At 49.7% G+C, this 16,631-nt stretch overlaps 1 protein-coding gene across 46 annotated transcripts in view; it reads left to right on the top strand.

The window, feature by feature from the left end:
• EIF4G3 (eukaryotic translation initiation factor 4 gamma 3) overlaps positions 1 to 16,631 on the top strand; it is a 408,790-nt gene that overhangs the window by 305,513 nt on the left and 86,646 nt on the right. For 40 of the 46 annotated variants that reach the window (XM_065574796.1, XM_065574797.1, XM_065574798.1 and 37 more), the window contains one exon: positions 3,394 to 3,504. The exons of the other annotated variants lie outside the window; for them this stretch is intronic. In XM_065574796.1, the coding sequence (XP_065430868.1) occupies positions 3,394 to 3,504 (111 nt within the window). The remainder of the gene's footprint in view (positions 1 to 3,393; positions 3,505 to 16,631) is intronic. 46 annotated transcript variants of the gene reach the window in all.

Genomic DNA, 16,631 nt, shown 5'->3' on the forward strand with positions numbered 1-16,631 from the left:
CCTAAGAGCTGCTGACCACTAAGTCTACTGCCTCACGACCTTCCTACTCCCTTTGGGGGTCATTTTCCCATGCTTGGAGTGTGATAACAGACAGATGGGTATTGACATCATTCACTGTGGCTATATAATAGAGCTTGTCATGCTACCTCCTCCAAAACTCTCCTTCCCATCCCCCTTTGGCGACCACTCTCATGACAGTATTCTCGTCCAAGAGGTGAACTCCTTGTTACAACGGGGAGCAATAGAATACATTCCTCCAAAATATCAGAGAACGGGATTCTACTCAACTTACTTCCTGATACCCAAAAAGAAAGGTGGGTGGAAACCAGTCCTTGATCTATGGCACCTCAGTCATTTCATCTACAAACTCAAGGTTCATACAGCAGTGATAGTTCCATCCTTAGAGAAAGGCATGTGGTTTACGGCTCTCTATATGAAGGACGCTTACTTTCATATCGATATTCATCCTGCCCACATAAGTTTCCTGAGATTTACAGTGGGTACCCACCATTTCCATTACAAGGTGCTCCCTTTCAGGATAGCTACTGCTCCCAGAGTCTTCATCAAAGTATTGGCTCTTAGCCATCAGATCCAGGCAAACAACCCATACATCAGCCTCTGTGTTACTTAGCCTCCTTTCTTCCATGGGAATCAGTGTCAACTTCGAGAAATCGATCATCGATCCCATGCAACCTCTGCACTTCATCTGTGCTACCATAAATTCAGTGATAGCACAACCTTACTTGCCCAGGGACAGATTTCAGACAATGAGCAATATCATAACTCGCATCATGAGCAATCCTTATGTACCGGCCAGGACTTGGTTGTCCTTCCCTCCTTGGTCACATGGCTTTATGTGCCTACGTGACCCCCTTCATGTGACTTCACTTCCACTGCCTTCAGACATGGGTCCATTTACTCACCAAACATGTCACTCCATGAACTTCATGCTGACAGTCCCTGCCAAGGTACTGTCATCCCTCCAATGGTGGTCAGACCCACATCATGTATGCATGTGGGTTCCCTTTCTTCCCTTCTCCCCAGACAAGATGATAATCACAATACTTCCCTAGTGAGCTGAGGAGCCCACATGAATGATCACATGACACAAGGAATGTGGACTCCCAGAGAATCCAGGATGCACATAAATATCTTGGGACTCCGAGCTGTAAGAAAGGCATGCCAATCTTTCTTTCCATTCATTCATTCCCATCATATTCTCATCATGTTAGACAACACCACTGTTTTCTATATCAAGAAACGGGGGAATGAGGCAGTCAATCTCTGGAACTGGTGCATCAATCACCAGATCCTCTTGTCCACAGCCTATCTTCCGGAGACACAGAATGTACTCGCAGATTCACTCAGCAGACATTTTGCAATCAACCACGAGTGGGAGCTTCACGACTCAGTAGTACACGATATTTTTGCCCGATGGGGTCCCTGACCAGAGACCTATGGGAGAACAGCAAGTGCACCACATACTGCTCCAGGGGAGCCCTCAGCCACCACTTCTAGGGCAACACTCTCCTAATTCTCCTGTTCAGACCAACTCAGCTATGTCTTCCCTCCACTACCGCTCCTTGAGTGCCTTCCTGCCTTGAGTGTCTCACAAAATCTGATAAGACAGAGCGACAGTCATTCTAATCGTCCCCTGCCGGCCCAGACAAATCTGGTTTCCCAATCTCCTCCACATGTCTTCCTGCCCACCAATTCCCATCTCCAGCTTCCCTGATCTGCTGACCCAGTTCAACGGTGAGTTCAGGCATCCCAATCCACTTAGCATGGTATTTGGATGAGCATCTGCTTTAGAATGGATGTGCTCTTCAACTATGCAAAACATTCGCTCCAGCAGTAGGAAGGACTCCACTCAGCAATGTTACCAAGCCAAGTGGAGATGTTTCTCATCTTGAGTTTAACAAAAAGGAGTTTTACCAGAATTGGCGGAGTTTCCCCTCATCCTAGACATTCATTAAAGTCATCAGGTCTCGTCCTCAGCTCTTCAAGAGTCCACCAGGCAGTAATTAGTATATTCCACCCTCCAGTGGACGGTTACTCTGTCTTTACGCATCCGCTACTCACTAGATTTTGGAAAGGGCTTATCGGAACCTTCCTACCCATTCAAGCAATCGCAACCTAATGGGACCTGAATCTAATTCTCTCTGTGCTAACAAAGCCTCCCTTTGAGCCATTAGCATTGTGCTCCATGTCCCTTCTTTCCATGAAAGTCATAGAATGTCAGGGTTGGAAGGGACCTCAGGAGGTCAAATAGTCCAACCCCCTGCTCAAAGCAGGACCAATACCCAGACAGATAATGGCCCCCTCAAGGATTGAACTGACAACCCTGGGTTTAGCAGGCCAATGCTCAAACCACTGAGCTATCCCTCCCCACAAGTTGCCTTCCTTGTTGCTATCACTTCCACAAGAAGGGACTGCGAACAGTTTTCCTATATCTACGCCCAAAAATTTTACCAAAGGTGGTCTCCAGGTTACACATTAATCAATCCATTCACTTACCTATTTTCTTCCCGAAACCACATGCATCTGCAGAAGAACGTTGACTCCACTCCCTCGATGTCCAACAAGCTCTGACCTGCTACCTGCAAAGAACTAAATCAATCAGGAAGTCCCCTAGACTGTTCGTTGCAGTACCAGAGAGACTCAGCAGACAGGTCATCTCCACCCAGAGAATCTCCAAATGGATTTTGGGTTGCATTAAACTCTGCTACCAGCTGACAGGCCGAACTCCCCACCCACAGGGCCACGATAGCTCAGGCTTCAACCATAGCCTCCCTTCAGGATGTGCCGCTCATAGACATATGTAGAGCGGCCACATGGAGTTCTGTACAGGACTCAGCGTCAGATGCCTCTTTCAGCATGGCAATTCTCCACATGACCATTCCATCCTCATCCTCGCTCCCTCCTCCATCTTAGGTACTGCTTGTTAATCGCCCTCAGGGCAATACAGTAGGGACCATCACTCGAAGAAGAGGAGGTTACTTACCTGTAACTGGAGGTTTTTTGAGATGCGTGGTCTCTATCTGTATTCCAGTCCCACCCTCCTTCCCCTCTGCTGCATATTTGTCAAATTTGCAGTAGAGAAGGAACTGGAGATGTGGTCGGTCCACCACGTCCTTTATTGCCTCTGACAGAAGTGCAAGATGAGTCAAGGCGCATGCGCAGGCCAACAGACACTACTTTCAAATTCTCCGAATCCGAAGGCATGGTGTGCATGCATAACTCTCGGTGGAATCCAGATAGGGACCACACATCTCAAAGAACCTCCAGTTACAGTAAATAATGGCCTTTTTATGTGCTGGATGTCTCAAATAAACAGTAAAAGAGATGCTTAGCATCTTAGTTATTTAAACATTGCTCTTTCTCTATCGGCAGGCCTGCAAAGTGCAGAACAACCCCGGATTACCTTCTGTGGCTCGGTGTGGCACCCCAGCATGCCCTCTCTTGGTCTCATCTCACCCACCATTGAGGAACCTGCCAATAGGGGTAAGCCAAATCCCTCCTTATCTCCCCCCACCCCGCCCCAAATTTTGCACCTTTCTGTAAAGTTTTCTTTTTCATAATTGTATTGTTTACAGAGAATAAAATTAACAGAAAACTTTACAAAAAGATGCAATACTGTAAAAAACAAAAAACAAGACTTGCATTGTACCCCTCTAGGCAGTCTCTTCAGTGGTGGGTGGGACATCACCAGTAGAGGGCATGCTGGGACGTTGGCCTGAGCAGGATCCGCAAGGGGTCTGCACTTTGCAGACCTGTGGAAAGGGGGAGACAAGGTAAGTCCTGCTTACCCCGTTCGTTTGGAGCATTCAGCGCATAACATACATTTTACATTTGTGCCTTTAAAAAATAGTTTCTTACTGTGCATTTTTAGGGTAGGTTTTAAAGGTAACCGTATTTAACAAACCTGGTATCCTATATTATTATTTATTATAGGATGAGAGGGATTTCAGCCTAGAAAAATCAAATGTTATCCTCTTGTAAAATGCACCAACATCTGTATTGGCAGTGTATGTCCACTCTCATCATTTCACTTTTACACAGGCCATGCCCATAAACCACTGAAGCCCACCACCTAATCCCTGCTCGCAAAATGATGCCAGCTCAGAGTTAATAAGCTCTCAACAAATGACAACTTTCTTTCTTTGCTTCTTTTTGGCAGGGCCGCCCAGAGGATTCAGGGGGCCTGGGGCAAAGCAATTTCTGGGGTCCCTTCCATAAAAAAAGTTGCAATACCATAGAATACTATATTCTCGTGGGGGCCCCTGAGAGGCCCGGGGCCTGGGGCAAATTGCTCCACTTCCCTCCCCCGGGCGACCCTGCTTTTTGGCTGTCTGTCATTTCAGAAATAGCAAATTTCAAACAAAATAACATGGGGAGATAATTCAGAGTTACTCAAAATAGAACCAAGAGAGATATTTATGATACAGATGAAAACTGAAAAATATAGAAACAAATGAGGCCTACTTGTGTACGAAGAGAAAAATTTACCCAGATGAGCATAAAGAGGAGCAGCTAGCCTTCTTTGGTTTCCTGGATGTTTCTGAGGGATTTGGATTAGTTTAATTATATTCTAAGAAGGGACAGAACAAGAAGCAATGGTCTCAAGTTGCAGTGGGGGAGGTCTAGGTTGGATATTAGGAAACACTATTTCACTAGGAGGGTGGTGAAGCACTGGAATGGGTTCCCTAGGGAGGTGGTGGAATCTCCTTCCTTAGAGGTTTTTAAGGCCTGGCTTGACAAAGCCCTGGCTGGGATGATTTAGTTGGTGTTGGTACTGCTTTGAGCAGGGGATTGGACTAGATGATCACCTGAGGTCTCTTCCAACCCTGATATTCTATGATTCTAAGCTAAACCAGAAAGAAGACACTAGGGCCCCATTTTACTATTTGTGAGTTCCAGGGCCGGTGCAAGGAAGTTTCACGCCCTAGGCAAAGCTTCCACCTTGCCTCCCCCCCGCCCCGCCCCCCACACGCATACACACACCCAGCTAACCCCACCCCCCCGTGGCAGCTAACCCAGCCCCCCACCCGGGGAGCCCGCCACCCCCCCCTCCCAGGGAGCCCCTCCCCCGCAGCAGCTACCCCCTCACTGTGGGAGCTAACCCTGCCCGGGGAGCCCGCCTCCACAGCAGCTAACCCCGCCTCCACGGCAGCCAACCCCGCCTGGGAAGACACACACACACACCCCCTGCGAAAGCTAACCCTACCCGGGGAGCCCCCCCCTCTGTGGCAGCTAACCCGCCTGGGGAGACTCTCCCCCACCATGGAAGCTAACCCTGCCCGGGGAGCCCCCCCCTGCGGCAGCTAACCCCACCTGGGGAAACTCCCCTGCCACGGCAGCTAACCCCGCCTGGGGAGCCCCCCACGGAAGCTAACCCCTCCTGGGGAGACTCCCCCCCACGGCAGCTAATCCCGCCTAGGGAGCCTGCCCCAGCTCACCTTGGCTCCGCCTCCTCCGCTGAGCACGCCAGTGCCGTTCTAATTCTCCCCTCACAGACTTGTGGGCTGTGTGCTCAGCGGAGGAGGCAGGGTGGAGGTGATCTGGGGCGGGGAGCGGTTCCCCTGTGCGCTCCCCCCCTCCCCGAGCCCCCCCCCCGCCCCAGCTCACCTCCACTCCACCTCCTCGCCTGAGCGGGCTTTTAGGCACCCCCAACCACTAGGCACCCTAGGCAGCCACCTAGTTTGCCTAAATGGTTGCACCGGCCCTGGTGAATTCCCTGCTGTGCTGCTGACTCACCTGACAAGTCCTTTAGAGTTTTCCCCATCTGTAAGGAAGGTGTTTTGTGAGTTTGTTAGATACTTTTGAGATCCTTGGATGGAAGGTGCTATAGAAGTGTAAAGTGATAGCATTATTATTGAAGGTGCTATATAATTAATTATTATTAATAGTAGTAGTTATTTGTATTTTGGTACCAACAAGGAGTCTCAGGCTTTTTGCTTTTGCTTTTGCAAAAAGCTAGGCCCCCATTGTGTTAGGCAGCACAAACACAGACCAAAATTCAGTTTCTGCCGCAAAAAGCTTATAATATAATGTATTTTTAACATAAATCATTCCCGGCAGACTACTATTCACTGAGAGGGATTTTAAAAGCCAACCACAAACATTCAGCCAATTTGAAATCAGTTTATTCACAAATATAAATATTATTCTTTTTAAAAACTACTTTTCTGGATTTGCCGCTTTGATCTATTGAAGGTCTGTCCTGTAAACCAAACCGGTTTCAAAAAGACTACACTGGTCTAGTCAACGTCTGCCACTATGGCACCAATGCCCATCAGGCAAAATAATGAATTCTACCTCAGCCATTTAATATACAGTATATACTTGTTCATAAGCCGAATATTTTTGGTAAAGAAGTGACACATCAAAGAGTGGGGGTCGGCCTTTAAACGGGTGTACACCAAAATTTGATGATTTTAAACTCTATGGAATCATTGAATTGAATATCTAATACAGGGATTGGCAACCTTTGGCACGCGGCCCACCAGGCAAGCACCCTGGCGGGCCGGGCCGATTTGTTTACCTGCCGCATCCGCAGGTTTGGCCGATCGCGGCTCCCACTGGCTGCAGTTCGCTGCTCCAGGCCAGTGGGGGCGGCAGGAAGCAACGGCCAGCACATCTCTCAGCCCGCACCGCTTCCCGCTGCCCCCATTGGCCTGGAGCGGTGAACCGCGGCCAGTGGGAGCCACGATCGGCCAAACCTGCAGGTAAACAACCCAGCCTGGCCCGCCAGGGTGCTTACCCTGGCGGGCCGTGTGCCAAAGGTTGCCAATCCCTGATCTAATACATTGTAGTTTTGTTTACTTGGAGCATCCGAGTAAACAAATGCGAACCAGCTCCCATTGGCTGGGAACGGCGAACTGCGGCCACAGGGAGCTGAGGGGCTCCATGCCTGCGGATGCTCCAAGTAAACAAAAGTCTCGACTCGCCAGCGGCTTACTCTGACGGGCTCGGAGCCAAAGTTTTCCATGAGAACATGCTCGCTTAAAGTGGTGCAGTGCTCCCTTATAACGTTGCTTGGCAGTCGCCTGCTTTGTCCACTGCCCATTGGAGCTAGCTGGTGGGGGCTTGGAACCAGGGTGGGCAGGCAGTCCCCTTATCAGCTCCCTTAAGTTCCCTGTGCGGCAGCTGCCCAGCAGGCTATCAATTGTCAGGCAGTTTAGCTGTCCCTCCCCTTAGCGAGGAGGGATAGCTCAGTGGTTTGAGCATTGGCCTGCTAAACCTAGGGTTGTGAGTTCAATCCTTGAGGGGGCCGTTTAGGGATTTGGGGGCAAAAATCTGTCTGGGGATTGGTCCTGCTTTGAGCAGGGGGTTGTACTAGATCATTTCCTGAGGTCCCTTCCAAACCTGATAATCTAGTGCCACGTGCTTCTTCGGTCCACTGCCTTGGAGCTGCTCCCAGAAGCCTCCTGCTTGCTGTGCGGGTGGGGGGGGAGATAGGTGATAATGTCAGGGTGTTCCTCTTCCCCCGCTCCTGTACCCTTCTCCACAGAGCAGGCTGGGAACACGACAGAGCTCAGGACAGAGGCAACTGCTGTCTCAACTTGCTGATCTACTTAAAAAGGCCGTGTACTTAGAGTGGGGTCAGCATACTTAAAGGGGCAATGCGTGTCTCTCTCTCTCTCTCACACATATTGTGTGTGTCTGTCTCTCTATGACATGCTGGGTCTCCTCCCTTCATTCATGCTGCCTTGTAGAGTGCGAGGCTACATTAACAACAATGTGTTAACCCTGGAGGGCTCAGAAAAGTGCTAGTTCATCATTTAGCAGCAAGGCATTCCCTGGATATTCCACCCTCTGACTCCACCACCTCAACCAGACTTCACAATCATCATAGCTGTGTACAGTATTAAATTGTTTGTTTAAAACTTATACTGTGTGTGTGTGTGTGTGTGTGTGTGTGTGTGTGTGTGTGTGTATATATAGTCTTGTGTCTGGTGGAAAAAAAATTCCCTGGAACCTAACATTAATTCTTATGGGGAAATTGGGTTCATTTAACATCATTCCGCTTAAGCGAGGAGTTACTGTATGTGTCTATAAGCCCTAAATGTGTCTATAAGCTCTAAATGTTTTGGGATTTGCCTATTTGATAGCTCTCACCCCATGCTTTACTGGCACAGCTGCAGTTAATGAAGGGTCCCTCAAGCTGGAACCCCGTTGGTGTAAAAGAGAGGGGGCTTCTGGCAAGCTGTTTTCCATGAAGGGCCCTCAGTTTAGGAAGAAGCCCAAATCTGTTTACTTTCAGGGCACCCTGCAAACTCTTTTATTTACTTAAGGCTTTTCTACGCATACAGAGCTGCAGCAGAGCCCCTGTAGTGCTTACTGAAGACGCTACCTACGCCAAGGGGAAGGTACTCCACCTCCCTGAGAGAGGCAGTAGCTGTATTGACAGGAGAAGCCCTCTCATCAACATAGCACTGTCTACTCCAGGGGCTAGGGACTTAGAACTACGTCACTCAGTGGTGTGGATTTTCTACACTCCCGAGTGACGAAATTATACTGATATAAAATCCACACCCCTGAGCAACGTAGTTATACTGAGTGTAGACCAAGCCTTAGCCTTTTGGGAAGGATGAGGCATGATAAGGGCTGGAGTTTATGGCTGAAGCAGATAGTGTTTGGGTTTGATTTTGTGTCTAGTTGGCTGTTTTCTGGTTTTAGCATGAAGTACAGTTTCTGTCTTACGTGGTTGTACATTTGCAAAGGCACTTAGAGCCTTGAATAGGTACTTTGTAATATTGGTTATAAATTGATTAGGTTCTAAGCAGATTTTGTTATATCAAACCAGAGCGAGCATGTTTTGATGAAAATGGGGAGTGAATTTTCAGTAGTCATGGAACTGAAGTGACTGATGGCATGGATTTCAACAAGGCGTAGTGCAAGCAAGTGCTGTATACATTTCCACACAGTTGTGTCTGCCAATACACTGTAATACGGATCTGCTAATCTTGTCGGTGTGATGGATTTACTTGTGCAATCATGTGGCTTTTATAGTGTGCACAAATGAGAACTAGGATGAGACTGTTAGACTCATTTATGTGTGTCCTGGAATTAGATCTGAATGCATGACTTCATATGTCAAAGGCTAGTAGATTAGTACACAAATCTCTATACCACATAACTCTTTTCAGTGCTTTGTCATGGTTTATGAAGCATGTAAGTGCGTGAGATCATTATCCTGTGACAATATTTGATTCCATTGGCATTATCACTTAATGAAAGCCAAACTAAACTCCATCAGTGACCATTAGTATATTGTGATTTTTTTTATCAGCAGCAAGCATTTATGCCGTCAAAGTGAAGTGTTTAACATTCCTATTATAAGTGCCTATACTCAGGGGTTTTCTAACTCTGCCAAAAATGTGTTTTAGGCTGAAACTTGGCATGCAGGGCATCAGTCCACAAGCATATTTTTTTTATGTAATCAGTTTAGCCATTTGAATAACTCAGATGATTTTGCTTCAACAATGTGGATTAATCACTTTGTCAAATAGAGATTGGCTTTTGAAGTGTCCAAAATTTTATGTAAAAGTTGTGTACAGCACAGAAAAGGTGTCAAATATGTTTTGTTAACAAGTGTTAAAGGACTGTTCGTTGACAAAACATGTAACTTAATATTGAGTAATCAGGCATTGTTATCAGAGATATGAGAGTTAGTGCACCATTCAGTATATTTAGTATTTAAACAAGAGTCCAAAGATTACTCTGGTGAAGCGTGTGTGTTATACCCTTTTTCCAATACAAATGATCTTTCTCTACTGTACCATCAGCATTGTTTATGTGTGGTTTTGAATGGGGTAAACTGTCCTACGCTGTGTGCTCTGTGGGAGGTGGTGAGTGCCATCTTTCAAAAGAAAAGTTTACATTCCTCCAGCAGTGAAGTTTAGAGATAATTTGAATCACATCAGTTTTGATTACTCAGCCTCAGGTGAATTGATCCTCTTTTTTATGTGCAACTGAAAAATAGCTTTGTTGTTTAAAATCAAATTCAGTTGAAACGTCAATAATAGGCTAGCAGTTTTACCAAAAACATAACTTACTAGCCTGAGCTTGCATGTTTAAAATAGACAGGAAGATGCTGCTTAGTCCTAGAACAGTGGTTCCCAACCTTTGAACCCCTTTCAGTAAAATGTCAAGTCTTGCTAACCCGCTCCTAAAAATGAATATTTCCAGGGATTTTCTCGTTTACCTGAGTATAAATTATAAAAGCAGTGATCTTGGAAATATAAAATTTGTTTTTATGACATGCTTATTACACACTGTTTATTATTAAGTGTCCCTGGCCTCTGTTTGCCAGAAGCTGGGAATGAGCGAAAGGGGATGGATCATTTGATGATTAACTGATCTGTTCATTCCCTCTGGGGCACCTGGCACTGGCCACTGACGGAAGACAGGATACTGGGCTAGATGGACCCTTGGTCTGACCCAGTAGAGCCATTCTTAAGTTCTTATTTATCATTACAGTATTTTTATTACATTATGAAAATGGCAACTGTGACAAACCCAGACCAGTGGGGTACAGGAGTCTGGTAGAGGGCAAATATTCTGGTCACTGGATGAGTAGTTTTCTGTTCCCTGAGTGACCAGAGCAGGGGCTGCATTAGAGTAATCAGGAACCTGCTAGAACCAGTTAAGGCAGGCAGGCTAATTAGGACACCTGGAGCCAATTAAGAAGAAGCTGCTAGAGTCAATTAAGGCAGGCTAATCAGGGCACCTGGGTTTTAAAAAGGAGCTCACTTCAGTTTGTGGTGGGAGTGTGAGGAGCTGGGACAAGAGGCGCAAGGAGCTGAGAGTGAGAGGGTGTGCTGCTGGAGGACTGAGGAGCACAAGCGTTATGAGACACCAGGAAGAAGGTCCTGTGGTGAGAATAAGGAAGGTGTTTGGAGGAAGCCATGGGGAAGTAGCCCAGGGAGTTGTAGCTGTCATGCAGCTGTTACAGGAGGCACTATAGACAGCTGCAGTCCACAGGGCCCTGGGCTGGAACCCGGAGTAGAGGGCGGGCCCGGGTTCCCCCCAAACCTCCCAATTGACCTGGACTGTGGGTTCTCCCAGAGGGGAAGGTCTCTGGGCTGTTCCCCAACCCTCATGGTGAATCTCTAAGGCAAGAAAATCCGCCAATAAGCGCAGGACTCACCAAGATAGAGGAGGAACTTTGTCACACTGGTGTCAGGAGTGGGATCTTGGGGTGCACAGCGTGGCGGAAGAAGGAGGGTGATTTAAACAAAAAACAAAAAAAAAAGGAAGAGGGTTTATTTTTTTTCACCACAATGGATGACGTAGTGCGGGCACTGATACAAGCTACGGCGGCCCAGCAGGAGGCTACCCGTGTCCAGGCAGCCGACCAACAGGAGACAGTGCGGCTGCAGCAAGAGACTAATTGCCTGCTGATGGACCAGTCTGCTCAAGACCGAGCTATGTTGCGGAAATGGTAAACCAGGTAAAATCACTTACAGAGCTGAATCGCGGCCATGATGGGACGCGGCTCATACGGGCCAGCCATTGGCTGCAGAAAATGACACGGGAGGATGATGTAGAGGCAAACCTTCTGGCCTTTGAGAGGACAGCCGTACGGGAGGCCTGGCCTCAAGATCAGTGGTCTGGCATCCTTGCCCTATTCCTGTGTGGGGAGGCCCAGAAGGCCTACCATGAGCTGCCTGAAGAGGCTGCGGCAGACTACCTCCAGCTGAAAGCAGAGATCCTGGCCAGATCTGGGGTAACGACAGCAGTGCGGGCCCAGCAGTATCATGGTTGGAGGTACCAGGAAGACAAAACCCTGCGGTCCCAATTGTATGACCTCATCCATCTCGCACGAAAGTGGTTGCAAACAGAGTCCTGGAGTCTGGAAGAGATACTAGCGGTTCTGGTCATCGACCGATACATGAGGGGACTACCACCAGACCTTCGTGCCTGGGTAAGCCAGAACGAACTCTCCACCTATGATGAGGTTGTCGCCCTGGTAGAGAGGTGAAGGACAGTGAGGGAGCTGACCCGACCAGTTAAGGAAGAGGCACCCCGGGTTAAACTAGCAGCACCAAGCCCTAAAGTTCGGGTGACTGGGCCACCAGGAGGGCCCAAGTGGAAAAAGAGAGGGGCTGAAGGCCCATTAGAGGCCACAAAGAGGCCACTGAGGGAGAAGAGGATCGTGATGTTAGATTGCCCAAACCAAGAGACCGGGGAACGCCTAGGGCTCCATACAGATGTTATGCCTGCGGGGAGTGGGGACACATAGCTGCACAGTGTCCCAATGCTGAGGAGCCTATGCAGTGTAACCTGGGGAACTGGGCAGATCCGTGCTCCCTAATCCACCTTTTGGGGGTCTCACTAACCCCACATATGTATACCAGACCAATGAAACTAAATTGGGTAGGGACCACGGCACTGGTTGATTCGGGGAGTGCTATCACACTTATCTCAGGGAAGCTCGTGAAGTGTAGTCAGCTGCTGCAGGCTAAACGTACAGGGATAACATGCGTCCATGGGACAGTTAGTTACTACCCCACCATCCCAGTAAAAATCGAGATCCAAGGGAACACTACTGAGGTAGCAGCAGGTGTAGTCCCTAAACTCCCATACCCGGTGCTCATAGGGAGGGACTTCCCAGGGTTTGGAAACTTACTCCCAGTAGGGGGTTTGGAGAAAGATGGGGACCCTAAAATTGATGAGGCATCCACAGCAGACTGTCAACCCCCAATCTTCTCTGAAATATCCCCAGATTTGTTCTCCACTCCCAGCCAGGTAGAAAGACAAAAAGGGAAAGAAGGGCAGCTAAGGCCTTGGGAACCCGAATACTGACCCAAAGCCAGAGGGTTGCTCTTGTAGGTAGGCGGACCCACGCAGCTGAAAAGGAGGCCACGCAGGAGGGAGAAGCACCTGAGTCTGACCCCCACCCTAATGCTTCTGAACCAGTAGAGGCAACAGAGACTGGGCCCCTAGATCTTGGGCAGATTAGCCCCGGGAGAGGAAATTTTGGACAGGACCAGGCAGAAGACCCAAGGTATGACAACATTAGGAAGGAGGTGACTGAAATAGATGGGGTCCCCGTGGAAGGAAAAACCCAGGGACCAGGATCCTACTTCATAATGAAGAAGGATCTCTTATACCGGGTTGCACCAGTACAGGGGCAGACGGTACAGCAGATCCTAGTACCTCAAAAACACCAGAACGCTGTATTAAGTCTTGCTCGTAGTCATCTTTTTGGGGGGCATTTGGGGGTAGAGAAGACCCTAGCACGAGTCCTATGACGGTTCTTCTGGCCCGGAGTACATGAAGAAGTGCGGCGGTACTGTGCCTCCTGCCCAGAGTGTCAGCTGCACAGTCCCTGTCCCCACTTGAGGGCACCTTTAGTACCACTTCCCATCATAGAGGTCCCCTTCGAGCGAATTGCCATGGACCCCTGATGAAGACGGCTCAGGGCCACCGAGTCCATTGTCCATTGTTTTGGACTATGCTACTCACTACCCAGAAGCCGTCCCCCTGCGGAACACGGCCTCTAAAACTATAGCCAAAGAGCTGGTGGGGATCTTTGCCCGAATGGGGCTACCAAAGGAGATATTAACCGACCAAGGAACCCCGTTTATGTCGAAGCTAATGAAGGACCTCTGTATGCTGCTCCATATACATACCCTGAGAACTTCGGTCTACCATCCACAGACTGATGGGTTGGTAGAAAGGTTTAACTGAACCCTCAAGGCTATGATAAGGAAGGTGGTAAGTTGGGATGGGAAGGATTGGAACACCCTACTACCCTACCTTATGTTCGCTATCTGGGAGGTACCACAGACCTCAACTGGGTTTTCCCCCTTCGAGTTATTATACGGGCGTCACCCCCGGGGCATACTAGATATCGCCAAAGAGATCTGGGAAGAGGAACCCAATAAGGGGAGAAATATAATAGAGCATGTAAAGCAGATGCGAGACCGGATAGCCCGGGTTACCCCTATTGTACGGGAACATTTGGAGAAGGCACGGGAGGCCCAGCGAACCCATTACAATCGCCAGGCAAAAGTGCGACAGTTCCAACCAGGGGATCGGGTTATGGTGTTGGTACCCACAGCAGAAAGCAAGCTTCTGGCCCAATGGCAGGGGCCCTATGAGGTGGTTGAACACGTGGGGGAAGTAACCTACAAGGTGCGGCAGCCAGGACGCAGAAAACAAGAACAGATTTATCACGTTAACCTTCTGAAACCCTGGCATGCACAAGAGGCATGCACAACGGTCCAAAAAGACCTAACCCAGGAAAACAAGCTTTCCAAACAGGTGACAGTGTCTCCCGATTTAACACCAGACCAGAAGAATTAAGTGTCTGAGATGATCTTCCGGAACCAAGAGGTGTTCTCGACAAAACCGGGTCGAACAACCGAGACATATCACCACATCGTCATGAACCCTGGGGCCAGAGTAACAGTGAGGCCCTATCGGGTGCCAGCGGCAAAAAGGGAGGAAATAAAAGCAGAAGTAAAAAAAATTCTGGAGTTGGGGATCATCGAAGAATCCCACAGTCAGTGGTCCGGCCCAATCGTGCTGGTGCCCAAACCTGATGGCACCACAAGATTTTGCAACGACTTCCAGCGACTAAACCAAGTATCCCAGTTCGACGCGTACCCCATACCTCGCATAGATGAGCTAGTGGACCATCTGGGTAATGCCCGGTACTTGACTACCCTAGACTTGACAAAGGGGTACTGGCAGATTCCCCTTGCAGAAGACGCAAAGGAAAAGACTGCGTTCTCTATACCAGAGGGTCTTTTTCAATATACTGTCCTCCCTTTTGGACTACATGGGGCCCCAGCTACCTTCCAGCGCCTCATGGACAAGCTATTACGCCCACATAACCGTTATGCTGCTGCCTACTTGGACAATGTGGTCATTCATACCCCAGACTGGGACACCCACCTGGAGAAGGTGGAGGCAGTCCTCGATACCTTCAGGCGAGCTGGCCTTGCAGCAAACCCTGCCAAGTGCACTGTAGGGTTTACAGAGGCCAAATATCTTGGCTACATTGTGGGAAAAGATCTGGTAAAACCCCAAGTGAACAAGTTAGAGGCCATCCAAAATTGGCCCCGACCAAGTCGCAAGAAACAAGTCCGGGCGTTCCTAGTGGTGGTGGGGTATTACCGATGATTTATCCCCCACTTTGCCACAAGGGCAAGCCCCCTGAAAGACCTAGTGAAAGCCCGTGGACCTGATCTGGTGAGATGGTCTGACGCAGCAGAGGAAGCATTCACAGACCTATGGACTGCCCTCTGCAATAACCCCGTACTGATAGCCCCTGATTTCACCAAGGAGTTTATCCTGCAGATGGATGCATCGGAAGTAGGGTTGGGGGCCATTCTATCACAGATGGTCGGGGAGGAGGAACACCCAATTCTTCTTCGAGTGCTTGCTCATATCCATTCCATTAGGTGTGTGCGCGCCGCGTGCACGATCGTCGGAAGATTTTCTACCCTAGCAACACCGGCGGGTCGGCTGTGGAGCCCCCTAGAGTGGCGCCTTCATGGCGCTGAATATATACCCCAGCCGACCCGGCGCCCCCTCAGTTCCTTCTTACCGCCCCTGACGGTCGTTGGAACTGTGGAGCGCTGCTTAGCTGTTCTCCACTCTCCCTAGCTTAGTTTGTTATTCGCAGTTATAGTTATAGTTATAGTCCTAGTGTTTATAGTTAAATAGTTCAATAGTTTTAAAAGTTGTTCTAGTTGTTATAATAGTTCAGGGGATTAAGGGGGTCGTCTCCCCCTTTCTCCCCCGGCCGCGGGGCCGGGCTCATGCCCAACGCTCCCGGCTTCAAGCTGTGCGCCTCCTGCGCTAAGCCTATGCCCACGAGCGACCCGCACGACTCCTGTCTGAAGTGCCTGGGAGAGTCCCATCAAACAGATAAGTGCAAGATCTGTAAGGCCTTCAGACCAAGGACCAAGAAGGAGCGGGACTTTCGGCTCCGGCAACTCCTGATGGAGGCGGCACTTAGTCCGGACGCTCCATCTACAAGTCAGGCCCCGGCACCTAGCGCCTCGGTGCGCAGTGCCCCGGCGGCACCGGCCATGACGACCACGCGAGTGGCGTCAGATAAGCCTCCCCGGCACCGGACCTCGTCGGCACCGCAAGCACAGCAAGTGCCTCGGCGCCGGTCATTATCCCCAGGGCATAAGAAAGCCCATAAGACGGGGACCTCCGTGCCGAAGACGCTGGCTCCCCCAGTGCCGGGGGTAGAGCCGCGTCCGCCGGTGGAGCACCGGAAACAGGTGCCTCCAGCACCGTCGACTCCGGCGCCGAGGCCGTTGAGTCCGGTGCAGATGGCGTCTCCACCGAGGCCGGCGGTGATACAGTGCCTCCCGTCGACGCCAGAGACCTTCGCGGCGGCGAGAGACTTAATAGCTCTCACGGAGCCGGCACCGCCTCAACCACCGGCACCGACGGCACCGTTGACTCGCCCGGTCCAGTCAAGGGGGAAACCTGCCTTGATGCGCCCTCCATCGCAAGGGCTGGAACCTCGGCACCGATCCAGGTCCCGAAGCAGGTCCCCACGCCGCTCGCAGTCCCGGCACCGAATATCACCTCGGCACCGGTCGCACCCGCGGCCAAGATCTTCTTCGCGGCACCGATCTACGTCTCGGCAC

The sequence above is a fragment of the Chrysemys picta genome, chromosome 21, assembly GCF_011386835.1.
Source record: "Chrysemys picta bellii isolate R12L10 chromosome 21, ASM1138683v2, whole genome shotgun sequence".
Classification (NCBI taxonomy): domain Eukaryota; kingdom Metazoa; phylum Chordata; order Testudines; family Emydidae; genus Chrysemys; species Chrysemys picta.